General features: G+C 43.6%; 1 protein-coding gene across 1 annotated transcript; it reads right to left on the bottom strand.

Moving 5' to 3' along the window:
* Positions 1 to 529: 529 nt before the first annotated feature.
* Positions 530 to 12,499, bottom strand: ppm1j (protein phosphatase, Mg2+/Mn2+ dependent, 1J). Its single transcript, XM_003973079.3, has 10 exons — positions 11,994 to 12,499; positions 8,726 to 8,840; positions 7,635 to 7,964; positions 6,937 to 7,049; positions 6,687 to 6,771; positions 5,363 to 5,481; positions 4,685 to 4,748; positions 4,281 to 4,388; positions 3,089 to 3,240; positions 530 to 1,624 (listed from the first exon to the last, which is right to left on the bottom strand). Exons 1-10 carry the CDS (start codon positions 12,248 to 12,250, stop codon positions 1,477 to 1,479), a joined length of 1,491 nt encoding a protein of 496 aa, XP_003973128.2. The 5' UTR covers positions 12,251 to 12,499; the 3' UTR covers positions 530 to 1,476.
* Between the last annotated feature and the right edge of the window lie 280 nt (positions 12,500 to 12,779).

Below are 12,779 nucleotides of genomic sequence, written 5' to 3'. Positions count from 1 at the left end.
TGACTGATGACAGTTCTAAAAATATGATCCGTCTCGTTCACTTGGTAATGCTAATTTAAACTAGTGAGTTCTACAATTTGGAAAACTAACAAATGGCATTACTGCTTATATTTGCCCCATTTTTGCATTTTGTTTTGTAGTTTTATTGACTTGAGTTCCATTAACATCACCAGCTCTAACCTAAAATGGTAAACATGCTTCAAATGTCCACAAATTACACAAAGGTATTTTGTACCTTAACAGACCAGCATTCAACCAGTTTTACCACTACAGCATGTGTGACCAGTCACTATTGTGACCGGTGGGATTAAATATGCATTGACCATTTAAAGGGAGCCATTGTTACATCAGTGAAGTCTAGTAATAGGGTGACCATTAAAGTAACCCCCTAACAATAAACCTGCAGTTTCATAACTTGAAGGAATATCACATGAAATCTAAAAGCAAAAACTGGAATTTTGTGGCTGGATGATACAAGATAAAGTAATGCTGAGAAAGGTTTTAGTGAATAAAGACACGGACAGCTTTAGATGACAAGGGAAAACATTTTTTTTAATTCATCTCCCAATTGGTACACATTATCCCTCCATCTTACACTCTGGTAGCTCCAACCAGCTCTTCAAAACAAAGAAACCACAAAAATAAAACTATTAAAACCCAAGTTGTCGGTAAAATATATATGGGTAATCTAAATAATGTTAAAAAAAAAAAAGTGTATTTACATGCTTCAGCTCGAAAAGGATGTGATTTAGTGCATATGAAGAATAAAACTAAACTGGTGTGTCCCTTTTATTTCTTCATAAGGCATCCGTGATTAACCTGCTCTAACCAGACCTGGACACATAAATGTTTCCCAATGATCAAAACCCCCCCATTAAACATCAAAAATAAAGCAACTCCTCTATGAGCACATTCAAAACAAATCAGCAGGCTACCATCATGCATGTGCAACAGACGCCAGCATTCGTCATTCATTCATCGATAAGAAAGGAAGTGCAGCAAGAATCTACGTTTGAGGTCCGATCTTTTGGGTTTGCTTTTTTCATACACGTCTTCTTCACGTTCAGATCTATTGGTTCTTTTTGGATTCATCTGTACTTCCATCTTTGGTTACATTCTCTTCTGCTTTTTTCCCCACTTTAATTAAAGAACAGCACATGTAGACATGGAAATCAACAACCTGTCAGTCATCAGGCATGGAAACCAACAATCAATGTGAGGGACTGAAAAGTGACTGGTAGAACATGGACAGGAAATGGGAAAAGCAATACAACGGATTTGAGTTTCACAGGGGCCAAATCTAGTTTCACATGACTGGGTTACAGTGAAGAACTACAGCAGGTCCAACCTAGTACAATGGCGATGATGATGGCAGGCCCAAGTCTTCTCTACGATGAATGGTGTCCTCCCCACCTCTCCCCCACTCCCAGCATGGATGGCTCCTTACAGTCAGAGCGGTCAGTCAACGTCACCCACTCATGTCTCGGTTTCTTGGCCGGCCAGCGGGATGACGAACACAGTGATGTCATCACCCGAGCCCAGTTTTTCACTGGGTAACCGCCAGCCGCGCTCTTTTAGCACGCCGCGTGACCTCATCAGCAGGTCCTGTGCAGCCAGCGTGTACCTGTGGGACATGCAACCACATGCTGTTAAAAGAGCTCCCTACAGCTGAACATGCATCACAGCAATGTCATCAAGTTCAGTTTGGATGTCACTTCAGTTTTTGTGCCGCAAAGGCTCATGTTAATGCAGATTAAAAGCATTTAATATGGCAGGGTATATATGGCAGGTAAAGACGGTAAAAGGGTAAGGGTTCAACTACAGTTTTAAGTCCTGAAAGACATCAGCATCACCGTTGTCTACAATCAAGACTTGTATGGCTATGCAACAACAGATGTCGTCAATGAAAAGCCCGATTGTGCTGAAGAGCTCAGTAGTAGACGCCCTTGTCAAGAAGGGCAATAGCCTGCTCAGGAGGCTGAGGTCTTTGGGAGTGCAGGAACCACTCCTGAGGACTTTCTATGACTGTGATGGGATCAGCCATCTATTATGGGATAGTCTGCTGGTCCAGCAGCATCACAGACAGGGACAGGAAGAGGATGGACAGACTGGTAAGGAGGGCCAGCTCTGTCCTGGGATGTCCCCTGGACTCAGTGGAGGTGGTGGGAAATGGAAGGATGATGGCTAAGCTGTCATCTATGTTGAACAACACATTCCACTACCTACAGGACACCCTGACAGCACTGGGCAGCTCCTTCAGTGAGCGGCTGCTCCACCCTCGCTGTGTGAGGGAGAGGTATTGCAGATCTTTCCTGCCGGCTGCTGTCAAGACTGCACAATAAACATAATGCCCGATAGAAAAGTCTGAATATAATATATTCTGAGATGTATATTGTATTGATATGTATATCGATGTGTATATTGTATATTGCATACAGCCTCTGTACCATGTACAGGTATACAAGGGCCAATTATCCATTTATCTTGGATTATTGTATATATACATCTATATACATTTTCTGTATATCTCACCCCAAATTTTATTTTAATTATTTTATTTTACTTTTCCTTTGCTGTTGTGCTGTGAATTTTCCCGTGTGGGACAAATAAAGGAAATCTGAATCTGAATAACATGATTGATCAGAACTATGAACAACAGCTCATTGAGTAAATTGTTATTTTGTGAAAAAATCTTCCTAAATATACATATTTTTTTTAGCATTTTATGATTAATGAATAACAGGACCAAGTAGTTTTGGATTGGACACTTTTCATAATAATCGGCAGATGATAAAATAATACCAACGTTAATGGCCCTCTGATTAAAAGTAATCATATACAATAAGACAGTTAGTGACAAACAAACAAACAAACAAAAAATAAAAAATTAACATACATTTTCTTCAAACAAAATTTTTTTAGAGGAATTAGAAGGTGGGGATTAGTCTCCACCTAGTGGACAACAAGTAACACCTCAAGGTTGACGGCGCTTTATATCTTTTTCATTTAAGTCTTTTCATGTCTATGATCACATTATATAAGTTGAATCCTCACGTTCAGGATTATTTTACATTGTTAAGCTGCATACCTCATGGGGTCGGAGGGGTCACAGCAGGATAAGTAGGCTGACACAGCATCTGCCACTTCCCTGTCAGTCGTCACATCCCACAATCCATCTGTGCCCATTACCAAGACATCATCTGGACCATGTTTGTGCTCCTCCACATTATAAATCTTCACCTGTCAGTCAGAAAGATATATTATTAAGCCCTTTCTGCTCATCCCCATCAACATTTATCTGTATAAAAGCAGTTGGTGGGCGCCTGACCTCGTTTAGAGCCAGAAAGATGCTCACAGTTGCAAATGACCTCTTCAAAAAAGAATTTCCATGATATCTATACAGTATTCAATGTTCTATCATACGAGGACAGAACTATTTCTGCGATACTGAGAACAGGAAGGGTGGGGGTGGGGGGGTGGGGGGGTGGGGGATGCGCCAATGTAAATGAGAAGTGCTTTTTGGTGGCTTGACAGTGGAAAAAGGATGTTCACACTTCTCTTCTGAAAAGAACAGCACAGCTCATGTGCACAACACTCTATTCGTGCCTTTTCCTGAGATGACGTCCATTTGACAGTAGTAACAATTATGTTACACACATGTTAGTTCCCTTTTTGATACCACAACATCGCTGCCAAGTGGACCAGTGGCAGCTGCTGTGGCCTAAATCGCTGCATTGAGGATTTCACTATACTGCAGCATGAAAAGCAGCTAATTCTTAAAAATGTGATGTTCCGTTGGTCATTAGAATAATTTTCCAAGGTCAAGATCCCACTACCTACACGGCACTGCATTTAATAAAGGCTAAGAATGAGAGCTGCTACCAGGAAGGATAATTTTGAAGGATTTGTGGCTCAAGCAAGCAAGAAACACCTTCAAATAATAAAAGGTCCCACTGAATGAATGAGAGGCGACAACTGACTGTGTCATTAATGAATATCCATTTAAGAATGCAGATCTCAGAGTAAAGCTGCAGGCTGAGGTGGTTGTGGTGGCTGGAGGGATTCTAAATAAATCTGGTAGATGGATGCTGATTCCCAGCTCAGCCTGCTGCCACCACAACACATCCCAGATGAATGAAAGATAATAGCCTAATCAATAATTTTTACTGGCTCAGTTGTCATACAGGTGATGTAACTAATGTGCGTTGTCTCACTCCGTAAATTGAAAACTCAATATGGCCACGCAGCAAAGTAAATGCAGCTCTGCTCCTCACACCCACCTCAGGGACGCATGACAGAAAGGGCTTGATGTAGATGTTGGAGTTGTAGACCTTCAGATCGTGATCTCCGAGACCCCTTGTCACCCCGATGGTCGCCATGACGCGCGCCTGTGCGCCCACACACAGAGTAATGTTCCAGTTATTGTTTCAGGCTGCATTGCAGTTCCAGAAAAATCCACTTTAGAGGGATTATTACATGTAGAGCGGGTCCTCTCAGACAATAATACAAATGTTAAGTAGCTCAGCTGAAGGCACAAAGAAGAAAATATATTTTAAAATTCTATTCATCTCTAGATACTCTCTGCAAACGGCCAAAACAGCATGACTGCCTCGTGCACATATTACAAATATATACAATTTTAACAGGTTGCATTATAAGCTTGATTATTAGACATCCATCTTACCTTCTTACCCTCCCCGTAAATCAGAGGAAATTTGAGATCATCTTCAACAATTGTTTTATACGCCCTGAAACACAACAAGCGTTCTATTAAAGTGACCAAAATAACACCCAGGAGTAGTTTACACATTTAACTGGGACTTCCTCGGATATTAATGTGACGCTGTGTTGAACAACTAAAAATCTGTCGAGAATCACTCCAACAGGAAGCTCTTTCATCACTGTGCACGATCACGTGGTATTACCACTTTGTATGAGCCACAATGTTTGTCCCCGTCTAGAGGAGTAGCAACCCCTTTTTTGTTCAGATTTTGGTGACTCTACCGTAATGGTAATTCCATTATTTTCACCTAAAAGTGGAATTGCTTGATTATTTATTGTATATTAGGGTTCCTTTTTCCATACAAATATATTTTGAAAGTGTGGGTCACTTCTGCAAAGTTGAAAAGGCTCCACCCTACACATGGGATTATTTTATTTTGGAAATTTACCAAATTTACCAAAAGTCACGCATTTTCAGAGTCAGAACGGAGCAACTGATTTTTGAATGAAACAACATCAGCTCTGCAGTCGTGGTGGAGCATGGGCGCAACACTAAAGCATCAAATGTATTATCGGGGTTAGAAGTTCTGGTGTCCAACAGGCCGGCTGTTGTGAGCAACCCTTGGAAATGTGTGCTTACCAGCCGGTCATGGTGTGATCTCTGTAGAGCATCTTCTTCCCCAGCTCGCTGTGCTGAATCCTGCGAGGAAACTCAATGTGAGTGAACTCATTACCCAGGAGCTCCGGCCTCAGGAAGCCCTGCAGGCACACACAAACATGCACACATAATCAGATAATGTAAAGCAAGTACGGTAATCACATCTGTGATGTTTCCCTTAACACTATAAATGGCATAAACAGGACGTCAATGCGTGAGAAGACCTGCTGCTAAAGGCAAAAAACAGACGGATTTAGCAGCATCTTCTGCCCACACTGTGACTCGTGTTGGAAATCAGCTGCCAAACCATCAAACGCAGGTTTGTTTCAGTGTGATTCAGGGTTTTCTTTTGGGAAAATGGTCCGGTTTTATCTTTACTGTTAAACTCTAGGGCAACATAGCCGAGATGGGTGCAAACAGGAAAGATGGCATCACGTCATGCACCGCTGTATTATGATTTACCACAAAGTTTCATTACTCTCCAGCTGTCTGTCAGTGATCATCAGCTCACAGAATGGTACTGTTACCAAAACATGACATCAAACACAGAACAGAGCCTTTATTTTTCTCACCCTTGTCTGGGATGATATCATTCAAGTGCAGGAGCGTGACTTTCAAACCACATCAACTTTATTTTTAGCCACAATAAAATGGCTGCTTTGCACTCAACTAGCTCGCTCGCACACTTCAAACGGAGTCGATGTTTGGGCTCAAACCGATTGTTGCTTGCACAGATTTTCCAGGCGATGGCCTCAAAGAACTCCCTCGTTGTTGCTCCCTTCAAACAAAACTCGCAACCAACAGAGAACCAGATGTTCTCCAGCCTAGTTTCATATATTCCTCATTTGTTTGCCGTTGTATGTATTAGGTGCTTTTATTTTTGCTAGCGGAACCCGATCAAAGAAAGATGATCACGAAGACAGAGGGTGGCAGATCAAAAACCAAGGTGGCACCAAGATATCCCCTACAGCTGTAAATGGGGCTCAAATGTGACATTCAAATCTCAATTTGAACTCTCTTGAAAAGAGAGAAGAAAACAATTCCAAACAAATCTAGGAGGATTAGACTGAAGAAATAAACAGGGCCTGAAAAATAGAGGAAAAACACTGAAAAGATATTAAGGAAAGCAAACAGATCAAATAGAAATAAAGGCAGCCATTTGAAGAGTAGTTACACAGCGATCCTGACAAATGAGGGTGAACAGTTTGCAGTTCTCTGGGCAGCTCGAGCTGCTTGCATGTATGAGTCTCAGACGATAAAGTTTTGTGCGCTTTTGAAACATGGGAATGAAAACAGAGAGAAATACCAGGTACTGTAGCCGCTGCCTCTCAGACTCTGGTGTGAATTCGTTAGTCATGGGAATGACTTCCTTATTTCGAACGATTATGGCCCTGCAGAGGCAAAAAAAAGGGCTGTGAGTAGATTAGTCAGAATAATACTGCAGTGTCCACATCAAACCACAGGGGGCACAGTCTCAGTTTACTGTAAAGGACAACCGAGATTTGAGGGCCGACGTCTTACTGATGCTGTGGGTTGTAAATGAGTATCTTCCTCACCTGCTATCACCAGCGTTGGCTAAGTAAAGTTTTCCCATCAAGTGGATGGCGGCCAAGGCACAGCAGCCGCCAGAAATGGCGTACGATGCTTTTTCCCTTTGTATGAGGTCATCCTGGCAAGGAAAACGCGAGAAATGAAACGCAAACGCAACAAAGCTCCACGCAACCAACTGTTCAGGACAGGCCGTTACATTCTTCATTTACCGGTATGTTCGGCATAAAAACAAAAAGCCAGTAGGAAAACTGTTGCATGTCAGTGTGTCCAGCTGCCTTTTCCAGCTGACCAAAGCTAGAGGACACAGTGACTTGTAGCATGTACACAATCTTGGCTATGTAGACGAAAACACCCCCTCACGTTTCAGGACGTTGGTTTCACCGTCTGACAGAGGAGTCATGGGCATTCATGTTGACTGGGCTGATGTCATTTTTTATTGACATTGCGATGAGAATAAGCCGACTATCTAGTCGGAACAAGCTCAAAACGGTCTTAAAAAGAGCCACAAAAGCCCAACATGTTTCCTCAAATTAACCTTTCCTGTCAAATCTTATGGGTGAAATTCCTATGAAAGCCTAAGGCGAGCAATAAAAGTATCCATGTGACTGAGGTCTAAATACGTGTAGAATTTCGGCAATGGGTAATGATGCCGTTTCAGTGTTAGTGCAGTTTTAGTGCATCCTTAAAGGTAATGTGTACACACCATCTGTGTGAATGCAGTTTCTATGACTCCCATCACCAGGTTCTCCAGGCTGACAACCTTCTCCATGTGAAAGCGGACTGTAGAGTCGCTGACAGAGTCCGGGTCTTCGGGTTCCTGCGCGGCCCCCTTCTTCGCGTCCACCTGGTACGGGCTGCCATTTTTCGCCAGGCAGATGGGTGGAACGCCTGCAGGATCCTCCAGCAAGTGGCAGATTTCCTCTAAACGGTCCCTGATGATGCGGTGGAGAAGCTTGGAGGCCATGATGGCGGCTCCAGAACCTGCATGACCATCAAACACACCCCAAAAGTGGAGAGGGATTCCAGTGCCGTCCTGAAAAATGAAGAGTAATTAAGCAACAACAGACTGCAAGCCAAGAGCAGAAAGCACAGCTCTAGGTATGGATTTTGAATTTGCAACTGCCCTTTTTGTCACGGCATCGAGCGTGTTTTGGTTATAAAAAAACTGTTATTCATATGGAATTTACCAGGATAGAGAACACAAGGAGAGAGCAATATTTTCCATATGCATAGTTGCAAAGAGGCTGGGAGAGGCAGCGCGATGAGCAGCATTACCCCTCTGAGGCTCCAAACAAGCAAGGGAGGTGAGGAGTGTTGGCGCAACAAAGGATGATGTAATGCATCGCCACAATACGGCAGGCGAGAGGGTGCATGCATGTTCAGGGGTAGAGTCAAACAACGACCTCTTGCCCGTGTGCTACTTGGATGCTGTCGTGGTGCGAGCAATGACATTTATATTGAGAAAAACTAACAGCTTTTGGCCAAAATCACACACAACAATGCAATGAGATCAGCCCGCTATTCATTGTCCATCTTTTCTGATCCAAGCTTCAGATCTTTTATTTTGATTTATACATCATAGAGTGCAAAGGAATTATGAACGATGACATTCGCCTTCCTACAAGCACAGAATGACAAATCCATCAAGCACAAATAAGATAGAAAAAGCCTAATGGGTATAAGAAGGAGTTAAAAAAAGAGATTTATTTCACTTTATTTTATAAAGTGAGTGCATCAAAACTGAGACCAGATTGTGCTTCGGGCCACAGCAATGGTCAGTTTCCATCCACTCACCCTGTTGTCCTCCAGTAGGGTGGAGTTGCGGTGCTTGCTGTTCGGCTTCTTCACAAACAGCTTCTCGCACGAGGCCTGGTCCTCGTTCAGCATGCTCTTCCCCGCGTTGATCACTCTGTGGGTGAGGGAAAATGACAGTGACGCCCTGACAGTGGAAAGATTTGAACTCCATGACATGAGAAAGCAGTGAGACAGTTGAAAGAACTTTCGCGGACTTTCTGAGAGGATCTGAAAACCACTGCAGGTGAAAAAAGAGGTTTCAACCATTTGCAGCCATCTGACTGTTATGCTACTACATAGAGGAAATGATATTAGAACACAATGCTGAAATGCTCAAAACATTATAGAATTAGCGTAAATCATGCATAAACTCAGTCGCCTCTTAAGTTAAAGTCTAGATTGTGGCAAAAAGACCGCGATTATGAATATTTAGCTGGCTGTTCCTTCAAAATCAACCATGAAATTGGCTTGGAAAGGCTGACCCCAGTTTGGACCTCAAGCTGGGATATTATGCAACACCATAAATAAATGCCACATTAGCTAGATAACCCAGCATTATACCGATTGCGCAACTCCAGTATTGCAAAGTAGGTCATTAGGGGTCTCTCAGAAATGTCTGCAGTGGAAGGATTAGTAACTTATCACATGCTGCTATCAACAGAGGAGAGGGAACGAGAGACCAGAGGCAAAAGTGTAGGGCTAAGAAAGCGAAAGAGAGAAAATAAATTGCTATCTAACAACTGCGTCGGGAGAAATCTGCAGCAAAAGTGTAATCAGATTACGAATTTTGTCTTCTCAGTCTCCGAACCGATCATCAGATCAGAATTGCCCGGGGGGGTGGGAATCTGCTGCGTTTATGACAGAAGCTCTGATATCAGCTGCTGTGGGGTCCAAATCAGAAGGACTGCCTAAATCTGGATTATGAAAAGCCCTTTCAGTTTCTAATCAGCTAAAAGCAGCAGACATACACCAGAGCCCTGCACTGGACTTCTAGTCTCACTGACAACAAAAAGACTTTAAAAGTGCCCGGCTGTCATCATTTCTGTCAGGCTGTTTGATTTTTCTTCGGCTATTTCTGGAGTTCCTGATGTAGCTCAAACGAGTGAAATTACGAATGTCTTTAGCAACGAGATGAGATCAGCTAGAAGGCATCGTAAAATATCTAATCGCTGTCATCTGAATCTCTGAAAGCAGCCAGACGTGAGCTAACATAAAAGAAGGGTTGGTGTTATCTACGTGGGAGGACGTGATATTTTGGTCATATGTTTCCACAATCTGTGACTGGAAATCTGCTCAGGTTTGGTAAAACTGTGCTGTTTTGGTTTTCCTGTTTGAGCGCCACCTCCTCCCACTGCACAGGCAGCACCGCACGATGCACAAAGAAAGTCCAAAAAGGGGAAGCTGAGTCAACTCTGCGGCTGCGAAACCTTGAGTTTTCTCAGATCCGACTGCCTCCTGTGACGACAATTCTGGAGCGTCGTGTAAATCTTTTGTCGTATCAGTGCACTTTGTCCCAATTGGGAGAATTTTGCTCCTAGTAGAGCAACATCCTAAATCCTAGTAGAACAACACCAACACTAACATCCAGTAAATCTGAATTTAACAAAAAAGGGGAACATGTTGACAAGTGAAACAGAGATATGAGAACTGACGCAAGTCAAATGGATCTTGTGATGTTAACAGTTTCAATGTATCCTCTCCTTAACTGCATCAATTTTCTGGAGTGAAGTTCTTTTCATGTAGCATAAAGGGCTAATGGTGGCTAAAATACTAGCTAGCTGTAGGTTAAGAAAACTAAAGATAACTACCCCACAGCTTGGCACTAACAACACAACACAACACTGTTGTTCTGCAATATTGCCCGGATGTGAAGGAAATAAGAATAAAAATTAACATTAAAATTTAAATTATAGCTCATTGATTCCCCAGGTACTACAGAATTCCTCAGCTGATCATGCCCCCAGAATGTTTGCACAGCACATGCGAAGAGGGGTGATTGTATATTTAGACGTGTCATCGTGCACGTCGTCACCATATCGGCCACACTCTGAAGGCTGATTTCCTGATTCGCATCTGGAAATACTGACCAAACAAGGTGGGTAAAAACCTCAATCACTGCAACCAAGCCACCAGTTATGACTTCTCATGATAATAAGCGCTTATTAAGCTGTCAGTAGGACCGCTTCAGTTATCATTAGAGATTGTACTACTTACACAGGAACGGCAGGAGTTAAAAAAACCCAAACCAAAACAACTTAAACAGCGATAAACCACGGGGTCATCTGCATTGCTGAGCTAAATCCATGCGCTATCACGCACAGACTGCAGCAGACGTTTCACACCGATGCTGCAGTTTAGACAGCTTGTAGAGTTCCAGTTCAGGGACACTGCAGAACTTTTTTGTCTTCTTCCTCCCTGTCGAAACAGTTGATGCACAAGCTGCAGATCAGGCGATTATTGGGTGTTAAAAACAACTGTAATGCTGAAATTGAAGTGTTGGACCGATATATTAAACTTGTCTCCAGGCGCCATTCACACGCACTCTGACCTCACTTTACACGCCAAGACAGCTTCGCTTAACCCCTCGGTCAATCTGCAGAGACAAAAATCGTATTGGGACCTCCTGAGTCTGCATATTTTTGCTCCCCTCCACCCCAATTTCATATAAGAGGCCAGCCCAGCACATGTACAGTACTGAAGCCCCTTTATGGGCTCCCTCCCTGGAATGTGGGAGTGTTTTTGCTTTCCCCCCTGCAGGAATCACCCCAGCAGCAAACCCTGACCCTAAATTGTGCTGTTAGATTACTGCAGGTGTATTAAAAGCATGAAAAAAGCATGGATAAACATCAATTTAAAATGTGAATGCTCTTTTTAACATCTGAAGATAGCTTTCCGAGAGGTTATCTGGTGAAGGGAAGGTATTTCTATGGAAATGTTTGGTGGGTCAATGACTCTCCCGCTGGTTCGGTCCTAATGGACCGTCATGCTTGACTTGAAAATCATTTGCCGGTGTATCTTTGATCCAAACATCACTGATCCTTGTAGTTGGAATAGATGATGTATCGACTACGGACGCGCAGCTCAGAGTTACCGTGCACGGTAACCAGAGGCCACATTAGCTATCACCAGTCTGCTGCAGTGCGCTCGGGGCTGCTGAGGGTGCAGACGCACAAGCGTAAAAATAATAATTAAAAAAAAAAAACTCCCAAGACGACATCAGAAGTGGTTTAAAATGTCTGCTTCCAATTTAACGGATATCTGCACTCACTCTGCGTAGCCTGTTTTCCATGGAAGCCTGCTGCCTCTCTTCAAGGCGAGCACCGGCCGCGATGCGTGCTCGGTGGAGTACTGCAGGAGCTCCGGGGTGAGGTCCAGAAATTCCGGCCGGTTGTAAGGAAACCGAGGCGGCAGGCTGTCCTGCTCGCAGCTCTGGCCGTGGTGATTGTGGTTGTGGTGATGGTGTCCGTGTGGCATCATCCCTCCGACCAGGTTGGTCATGGCGTTTTTAACTTTGCTGATCATCATCGGCGCCGAACCGGAGAGCGAAAAAGAAAATTAATAAAACCAAATCAAAAAGGGCGACCCGAAGGGAGAGTTTGGAGCAAATGAAGCCGCGATCCTCCGCCAGACGTGAGGATCATTTCAGGGAGCGTATTTTTCTCCTCCTCGGCCCCATGTGACGGCTTTTTTTTTTGGCAAGCCGACGCGTCGTTCCCCCCCTTCTAACGGAACTGGACCCTCGGTCGTCTGAACAGGCTGTAATCTGCGCGCATGTATCTCATCATATCTGAAGAGGCAGGGCTTCACACACACGCACGCACACGCGCGCACACAAACACCATTGCAATTTTGCCTTTGTGTGGACATTTGTCGACAGAATGGATTCCCCTGCCCCTAAACCTAATCATCCCAACTAAAATCTACCTTATAGCCATGTCTTCAGCCTCAAACAGTCCCCACTTTGAGGATTTTGGCACACACGCGCGCGCGCGCACACGAAGATAATTCGGCAAACATACTCTAATCATCAGCTAAACGAGGGGTAACAGGAGAT

Source organism: Takifugu rubripes, chromosome 19 (assembly GCF_901000725.2).
Source record: "Takifugu rubripes chromosome 19, fTakRub1.2, whole genome shotgun sequence".
Lineage (NCBI taxonomy): Eukaryota > Metazoa > Chordata > Actinopteri > Tetraodontiformes > Tetraodontidae > Takifugu > Takifugu rubripes.
The sequence above is the reverse complement of the archived record's forward strand: the minus strand, read 5'-3'. Positions and strand labels throughout refer to the sequence as shown.

Bases quoted from the DNA above. Each gene is read 5' to 3' on its own strand.
- ppm1j (XM_003973079.3), bottom strand. From the start codon at position 12,250: ATGATGATCAGCAAAGTTAAAAACGCCATGACCAACCTGGTCGGAGGG. The intron at 8,841-11,993 runs GTGAGTGCAGAT...CCTCACCCACAG, and splicing joins TGGAAAACAGGCTACGCAGA to AGTGATCAACGCGGGGAAGA. The intron at 7,050-7,634 runs GTGTGTACACAT...TTTCCTTGCCAG, and splicing joins AAACTGCATTCACACAGATG to GATGACCTCATACAAAGGGA.